A 9544-nucleotide genomic window follows, 5' to 3' on the forward strand; every position below is an offset into this window, starting at 1 on the left:
ATGTTGGTTTCCTTGATTCAGCGTTTGTTTTATTTCTAAACCTAGTGTGTCTGTGAATGAATTTAGATTAAGTTTGTCGCTTGAAGTCCTTTTATAAATATTTTATCAGATATTTTCATATCTGATCTGTCAAACTTTTCTGGCCTTCTAGCATAAAAACACACTTGAGATATACTCAGATTGTTAAATATGTATCATTTGTGAAGAGATAAACCTAGCTCATCTCATCCTTTGCACAATGTAGCTATTTCCTTGGGTAATGTGTTTTGCCCGATAATTCTTTGCTATAATGAACTGCGTATCTTAGTAAAAGGATACGTACAAAAAGCATAGTTTCTTACAACTTAATGTGCGATTAACAGTCGATTGAATATTGTAGTTAAGCACAAGTCGGCACCATTGTTGCTTATGTATCGATGTTGTCATGGCGGTTCCTGGTGTTTGGGTGTCTTCACTCCTGCTGATGCAAATTGTGTTTTGTTAACATGTCGTCATAGGTTTGATGGAGATCTTGTATTTCACAATATAACAAAATGAAAGGTCTTTAGTAGTCTGAATTTGCAGTGGGTCAACTTAGCATAAAAACACACTTGAAATATACTCAGATTGTTAAATATGTGTGATTTGTGAACAGATAAACCCAGCTCGTCTCATCCTTTGCACAATGTATTATATACCAAGCCTTCAGACAAACATAAAAATGATATTTATTTTCAAATAAAAATCAGTTTTTCAATGTTATTCATTGAAAGCATAGAACACAATAAGTGCAACTAGTTAAATATGATCACAAAACTGTTTGTGTTTTAGTAGTTTGCGGTTTACTTACATGCGGCTGCATAGCTGCTTGGAGCTGGACGGCATTGCTTGGGACATTTTGTATAAAGGCAAGTTGTTGCGGTTGAGAAGACAACAATGATTGATTTGCAAGTAACTGGAACTGCTGCTGCTGCTGTTGATTAGCATCAACAACCTCACAGCCAGCTGTTCCATTCCCAGCATTCACCAAATTTGTAGCGAGCTGATAATGTTCCATCTTGTGGATACAATGTCTAGCCACTAATCCTGAAAAATAAAAATTCAAATGGTATTAAACAATTTTAGTTTATAACTGACATATTATGTCACATTATTAACTACCACATTATGCAAGATGACCGTTTCTTTCAAAATCACATATTCTTCATTATTCAGTCATCATTTGAAGATAAGGATTAATGTAATTATATAATCACATTAATCATTATCTTCACATGGCTTTTTATATGGTAACTCATTAGTATATAACAAAGCAAAAATTATTACACAGTTAAAAATGAAAGTTCTTAACTTTTCAGTCAAGAAAAAAAAACATTAAAATAAATATCAGCCAAGAGGATCAGATAAAACAATACTGTTGAGAAGAATCCTAATATATTTTTTGAAATAAGGTTTCTGTTCCTTATTTGATAATAATTTGGGTCACCAGTTGTTTATAATTAGCAATCCATACCATTTTTTCTTTAGATCAAATAAACTCAAATCAAGCATTACTGAAAAGAGCATAAAAAACAAAGAATTAAGATCTTTAGTTTTTTTTTTACTCGGCCTATTACGACTGAATAACTGACCATTCAAAGTATCAAAAAAATATGTGGTTCACTGTGTAACGGGATCCCAGGCGATGCCAGGTATCCTGTTGAACTAGATGAAGATGGGAGAGGATGAGGTATGGTTAGGGGGGGGGGCATGCTGACACTTGGTCAAGGAAAAACAGATGTTTATGAGACTTCTGTCCACCAGAGAAGAAATAGTATCTTTTTCAATGAAAAGAAAATATAAAATCTGATAATAGGATTCGTTGGAACAAGAGAGTGTTTTTCTAGTTGGATTTGGTAAAAATGAGTTTTAACTACTAATTGAGTGAGACAGGTACAATGACTTGGGTTCAAAAGGTCTGGTTTGGTGTCTGGGAGATGTTGTCATTTGGGTCCAGCTGTTGTATTTAACTACCAGGCCACCAAGCCAGTGATAAGTTAGTTGGACAGATAAATAAATTGAACCTAGGGAGAGATATGGTCATGAAAGAGGAAGAAGAGGGTCACAAGAAAAAAGAAAATGAAAAGAATAAAATAAGAGATAGAGAAAGGAGTTCACGAGAGAAGAAAAAGAATAAGATAATGGGACAGAAAAAAAAAAGAGGTTCAGAGAAAAAAAAAGAAAAGTAATCTTCAATATGATAGAGGGGGGAGGGAAGAGGCCAGTTTTATAAAAACGATTGGCTTTTTAGAGTTAGGGTCTTTTTACTGGCTGGCCTCGAGGCATCCACATCGCTCTTACCCCGCCTGGGGGGGGGGGGCGTTCATAAGAGCTAAGTCGAAAAGCTCTTGTTCTTAGCTGGGAAATTAATAAGAGGAACTTAAGTTATACAACCTGCATCATGAAGCTCGGATCAAAGAACTCGACTTTAAACAAATGTAAAACGATTTATGAATAATTATTTTGTTTGGTTTTTTCGAAAATGAACCAGATTTTTTGTTTCTCGATTGCCGGCCTGAATGAAGAGGCAGTTTATTTCAGGTATGCCCTGACACCAGCTGATGAAGGAGACAGACTGGATCCAGCACAAAGCCAGAGTGACGGCTGAAGTGGACATTGTTGCCACACGGACTTGGGGGTCATGCACATTTCGCGTGCCCTGAGCAGCAGAAAGATACTTTCCAGTGACCAGTGAGAGTCTGGTCACCCTTGAGGGGTCCACCACTAGACAAGTAAGAATGTAACCCTGCTGGGTTGCATCTATGGTCCTGTGAGCTGGGAGTGACGAACACGGCCAGAAGTACATCACAAGTATGCTCCTGTGAACCAGGTTAGCGATGGATGCGGCCCGGCCCTCGGACAGGAGAGGGCGTTAGGGCTATACACTGGACATTATGCCTTAAGTCAGTCCTATTCAAATGCATATAAACTTGTGACTGAAAATGGTAGGAAATTTGCACAATTTACAGACTAACCCATCTTTAAAAAGTTGTATCTTCAGATCTTTTTAAGATATTATGATGAAATTTTCAACATATCATAATACCATGAAGGTGTTGGTGTTATTTAAGACGATCTCACTTGGTAACTGACAGACTAATTAGCATATTCCAGTTTCATTTTAACAGGTTTAAGTAGAAATATCATAAACACAGTGAAGAAAAATGGTAAGTAAGAATTATACTTCCTATAATAATAAATTATTATAGGAAGTATAATTCTGATGTTTATTATCATTTGTCATTATCACAACATGAAAAATCCAAGATAGCAACTTTGAAATTCATGATGGCCACTACAACACGATTCAAAGAAATTATTAACAAAATATGGCTTGTAGCATATCAAATGAAAGGAAATTTTGTACAAATTACAATTATGTTTTCAAGTACATGAAACTAATTAGGATACTTAAATTTCATTATAACAGTTTCAAGTTACCGTGACAATTATCGGGGAAGTTTCTACCACTATTTTGTATAAATTTTTTTATTTTTAAGTCATTGTGGAGACTTCAAGAGACATTGTGGCCATTTTTTTCCTTGCTCTCATGAAATGCTCAACACTACTTGGTGTTTGAACAGAACTACACATTTACAACAGCAAAATTTTATCGAGGTAGGGAGAAGAGTAACTTATTTTTTGGTAACATTTGTTTTTTGACGACTTTTTAATACACCTGTGAATTGTAACACATTTAAAAGCGTGGTCATTGTCGGTTATTCTTTTTCAAAGAATTAATCATTTAATAATATTTTTTTCCCTTCCATAATTAAAACTTATAAGATATATTATGATAACAAAAATAACATACTCTTCCTTCGTAAATTGACGCACACATATTTACAGATTTTTTGTGCTTTACGACACAATAACTTGCATGTTCATATGCAGTTATCACTACTTCTATCAATTCATGCATACATACATTTAATCCAATATATTTAATAAAGTACAGAGATAGATAAAGTGAAGAGATAGATAAAGTGAAGAGATAGATAAAGTGAAGAGATAGATAAAGTGAAGAGATAGATAAAGTATAGAGATAGATAAAGTGAAGAGATAGATAAAGTGAAGAGATAGATAAAGTGAAGAGATAGATAAAGTGAAGAGATAGATAAAGTGAATAGATAGATAAAGTGAAGAGATAGATAAAGTATAGAGATAGATAAAGTATAGAGATAGATAAAGTATAGAGATAGATAAAGTATAGAGATAGATAAAGTGAAGAGATAGATAAAGTGAAGAGATAGATAAAGTGAAGAGATAGATAAAGTGAAGAGATAGGTAATGTGAAGAGATAGATAAAGTGAAGAGATAGATAAAGTGAAGAGATAGATAAAGTGAAGAGATAGATAAAGTGAAGAGATAGATAAAGTATAGAGATAGATAAAGTATAGAGATAGATAAAGTATAGAGATAGATAAAGTGAAGAGATAGATAAAGTGAAGAGATTGATAAAGTGAAGAGATAGATAAAGTGAAGAGATAGATAAAGTATAGAGATAGATAAAGTATAGAGATAGATAAAGTATAGAGATAGATACAGTGAAGAGATAGATAAAGTGAAGAGATAGATAAAGTGAAGAGATAGATAAAGTGAAGAGATAGATAAAGTGAAGAGATAGATAAAGTGATGAGATAGATAAAGTGAAGAGATAGATAAAGTGAAGAGATAGATAAAGTGATGAGATAGATAAAGTGAAGAGATAGATAAAGTGATGAGATAGATAAAGTGATGAGATAGATAAAGTGATGAGATAGATAAAGTGAAGAGATAGATAAAGTATAGAGATAGATAAAGTATAGAGATAGATAAAGTATAGAGATAGATAAAGTATAGAGATAGATAAAGTATAGAGATAGATAAAGTATAGAGATAGATAAAGTGAAGAGATAGATAAAGTGAAGAGATAGATAAAGTGAAGAGATAGATAAAGTGAAGAGATAGATAAAGTGAAGAGATAGATAAAGTGAAGAGATAGATAAAGTGAAGAGATAGATAAAGTGAAGAGATAGATAAAGTGAAGAGATAGGTAATGTGATGAGATAGATAAAGTGAAGAGATAGATAAAGTGAAGAGATAGATAAAGTGAAGAGATAGATAAAGTATAGAGATAGATAAAGTATAGAGATAGATAAAGTATAGAGATAGATAAAGTATAGAGATAGATAAAGTGAAGAGATAGATAAAGTGAAGAGATAGATAAAGTGAAGAGATTGATAAAGTGAAGAGATAGATAAAGTGAAGAGATTGATAAAATGAAGAGATAGATAAAGTATAGAGATAGATAAAGTGAAGAGATAGATAAAGTGAAGAGATAGATAAAGTGAAGAGATAGATAAAGTGAAGAGATAGATAAATGAAGAGATAGATAAAGTGAAGAGATAGATAAAGTATAGAGATAGATAAAGTGAAGAGATAGATAAAGTATAGAGATAAAGTATAGAGATAACGTATAGAGATAGATAAAGTGAAGAGATAGATAAAGTGAAGAGATAGATAAAGTGAAGAGATAGATAAAGTGAAGAGATAGATAAAGTATAGAGATAGATAAAGTATAGAGATAGATAAAGTATAGAGATAGATAAAGTATAGAGATAGATAAAGTGAAGAGATAGATAAAGTGAAGAGATAGATAAAGTGAAGAGATTGATAAAGTGAAGAGATAGATAAAGTGAAGAGATTGATAAAGTGAAGAGATAGATAAAGTATAGAGATAGATAAAGTATAGAGATAGATAAAGTATAGAGATAGATAAAGTGAAGAGATAGATAAAGTGAAGAGATAGATAAAGTGAAGAGATTGATAAAGTGAAGAGATAGATAAAGTGAAGAGATAGATAAAGTGAAGAGATTGATAAAGTGAAGAGATTGATAAAGTGAAGAGATTGATAAAGTGAAGAGATAGATAAAGTGAAGAGATAGATAAAGTGAAGAGATTGATAAAGTGAAGAGATAGATAAAGTGAAGAGATAGATAAAGTATAGAGATAGATAAAGTATAGAGATAGATAAAGTATAGAGATAGATAAAGTGAAGAGATTGATAAAGTGAAGAGATAGATAAAGTATAGAGATAGATAAAGTATAGAGATAGATAAAGTATAGAGATAGATAAAGTGAAGAGATAGATAAAGTGAAGAGATTGATAAAGTGAAGAGATAGATAAAGTGAAGAGATTGATAAAGTGAAGGGATAGATAAGTGAAGAGATAGATAAAGTGAAGAGATTGATAAAGTGAAGAGATTGATAAAGTGAAGAGATAGATAAAGTGAAGAGATAGATAAAGTGAAGAGATTGATAAAGTGAAGAGATAGATAAAGTGAAGAGATTGATAAAGTGAAGAGATAGATAAAGTATAGAGATAGATAAAGTATAGAGATAGATAAAGTATAGAGATAGATAAAGTGAAGAGATAGATAAAGTGAAGAGATAGATAAAGTGAAGAGATTGATAAAGTGAAGAGATAGATAAAGTGAAGAGATAGATAAAGTGAAGAGATAGATAAAGTGAAGAGATAGATAAAGTGAAGAGATAGATAAAGTATAGAGATAGATAAAGTATAGAGATAGATAAAGTATAGAGATAGATAAAGTATAGAGATAGATAAAGTGAAGAGATAGATAAAGTGAAGAGATAGATAAAGTGAAGAGATAGGTAAAGTGAAGAGATAGATAAAGTGAAGAGATAGATAAAGTGAAGAGATAGATAAAGTATAAAGATAGATAAAGTGAAGAGATAGATAAAGTGAAGAGATAGATAAAGTGAAGAGATAGATAAAGTGAAGAGATAGATAAAGTGAAGAGATAGATAAAGTGAAGAGATAGATAAAGTGAAGAGATAGATAAAGTATAGAGATAGATAAAGTATAGAGATAGATAAAGTATAGAGATAGATAAAGTGAAGAGATAGATAAAGTGAAGAGATAGATAAAGTGAAGAGATAGATAAAGTGAAGAGATAGATAAAGTGAAGTGATAGATAAAGTGAAGAGATAGATAAAGTGAAGAGATAGATAAAGTATAGAGATAGATAAAGTATAGAGATAGATAAAGTGAAGAGATAGATAAAGTGAAGAGATAGATAAAGTGAAGAAATAGATAAAGTGAAGAGATAGATAAAGTATAGAGATAGATAAAGTATAGAGATAGATAAAGTGAAGAGATAGATAAAGTGAAGAGATAGATAAAGTGAAGAGATAGATAAAGTGAAGAGATAGATAAAGTATAGAGATAGATAAAGTGAAGAGATAGATAAAGTGAAGAGATAGATAAAGTGAAGAGATAAAGTATAGAGATAGATAAAGTGAAGAGATAGATAAAGTGAAGAGATAGATAAAGTGAAGAGATAGATAAAGTGAAGAGATAGATAAAGTATAGAGATAGATAAAGTGAAGAGATAGGATAAGTGAAGAGATAGGATAAGTGAAGAGATAGGATAAGTGAAGAGATAGGATAAGTGAAGAGATAGGTAAAGTGAAGAGATAGATAAAGTGAAGAGATAGATAAAGTATAGAGATAGATAAAGTGAAGAGATAGATACAGTATAGAGATAGATAAAGTGAAGAGATAGGATAAGTGAAGATATAGGTAAAGTGAAGAGATAGATAAAGTGAAGAGATAGATAAAGTATAGAGATAGATAAAGTGAAGAGATAGATAAAGTGAAGAGATAGATAAAGTGAAGAGATAGATAAAGTGAAGAGATAGATAAAGTGATGAGATAGATAAAGTGATGAGATAGATAAAGTGATGAGATAGATAAAGTGAAGAGATAGATAAAGTATAGAGATAGATAAAGTATAGAGATAGATAAAGTATAGAGATAGATAAAGTATAGAGATAGATAAAGTGAAGAGATAGATAAAGTGAAGAGATAGATAAAGTGAAGAGATAGATAAAGTGAAGAGATAGATAAAGTGAAGAGATAGATAAAGTGAAGAGATAGATAAAGTGAAGAGATAGATAAAGTGAAGAGATAGATAAAGTGAAGAGATAGATAAAGTATAGAGATAGATAAAGTGAAGAGATAGATAAAGTATAGAGATAGATAAAGTGAAGAGATAGATAAAGTATAGAGATAAAGTATAGAGATAGATAAAGTGAAGAGATAGATAAAGTGAAGAGATAGATAAAGTATAGAGGATAAAGTATAGAGATAGAAAGTGAAGAGATATAAAGTGAAGAGATAGGTAAAGTGAAGAGATAGATAAAGTGAAGAGATAGATAAAGTGAAGAGATAGATAAAGTGAAGAGATAGATAAAGTGAAGAGATAGATAAAGTGAAGAGATAGATAAAGTAAGAGATAGATAAAGTGAGATAAAGTATAGAGATAAAGTATAGAGATAGATAAAGTGAAGAGATAGATAAGTGAAGAGATAGATAAAGTGAAGAGATAGATAAAGTGAAGAGATAGATAAAGTGAAGAGATAGATAAAGTGAAGAGATAGATAAAGTGAAGAGATAGATAAAGTGAAGAGATAGATAAAGTATAGAGATAGATAAAGTATAGAGATAGATAAAGTGAAGAGATAGATAAAGTATAGAGATAAAGTATAGAGATAGATAAAGTGAAGAGATAGATAAAGTGAAGAGATAGATAAAGTGAAGAGATAGATAAAGTGAAGAGATAGATAAAGTGAAGAGATAGATAAAGTGAAGAGATAGATAAAGTGAAGAGATAGATAAAGTGAAGAGATAGATAAAGTGAAGAGATAGATAAAGTATAGAGATAGATAAAGTGAAGAGATAGATAAAGTATAGAGATAGATAAAGTATAGAGATAGATAAAGTGAAGAGATAGATAAAGTGAAGAGATAGATAAAGTGAAGAGATAGAGTGAAGAGATAGATAAAGTATAGAGATAGATAAAGTGAAGAGATAGATAAAGTGAAGAGATAGAAGGAAGAGATAGATAAAGTGAAGAGATAGATAAAGTGAAGAGATAGATAAAGTGAAGAGATAGATAAAGTGAAGAGATAGATAAAGTAAAGAGATAGATAAAGTATAGAGATAGATAAAGTATAGAGATAGATAAAGTGAAGAGATAGATAAAGTGAAGAGATAGATAAAGTGAAGAGATAGATAAAGTGAAGAGATAGATAAAGTGAAGAGATAGATAAAGTGAAGAGATAGATAAAGTAAGAGATAGATAAAGTGAAGAGATAGATAAAGTATAGAGATAGATAAAGTGAAAGAGATAGATAAAGTGAAGAGATAGATAAAGTGAAGAGATAGATAATGTGAAGAGATAGATAAAGTGAAGAGATTGATAAAGTGATGAGATAGATAAAGTGAAGAGATAGATAAAGTATAGAGATAGATAAAGTGAAGAGATAAGATAAAGTATAGAGATAGATAAAGTGAAGAGATAGATAAAGTGAAGAGATAGATAAAGTGAAGAGATAGATAAAGTGAAGAGATAGATAAAGTGAAGAGATAGATAAAGTGAAGAGATAGATAAAGTGAAGAGATAGATAAAGTGAAGAGATAGATAAAGTATAGAGATAGATAAAGTATAGAGATAGA

At 30.8% G+C, this 9544-nt stretch overlaps 1 protein-coding gene across 2 annotated transcripts in view; it reads right to left on the reverse strand.

Moving 5' to 3' along the window:
- Positions 1–9544, reverse strand: part of LOC145293142 (nuclear transcription factor Y subunit alpha-like) — a 160267-nt gene that overhangs the window by 78259 nt on the left and 72464 nt on the right. For both annotated transcript variants that reach the window (XM_080139556.1, XM_080139557.1), the window contains one exon: positions 830–1065. In XM_080139556.1, the coding sequence (XP_079995682.1) occupies positions 830–1036 (207 nt within the window). In that variant the 5' untranslated portion in view covers positions 1037–1065. The remainder of the gene's footprint in view (positions 1–829; positions 1066–9544) is intronic.

Source organism: Euprymna scolopes, chromosome 14 (genome assembly GCF_053919585.1).
Source record: "Euprymna scolopes isolate OS-2025 chromosome 14, ASM5391958v1, whole genome shotgun sequence".
Lineage (NCBI taxonomy): Eukaryota > Metazoa > Mollusca > Cephalopoda > Sepiida > Sepiolidae > Euprymna > Euprymna scolopes.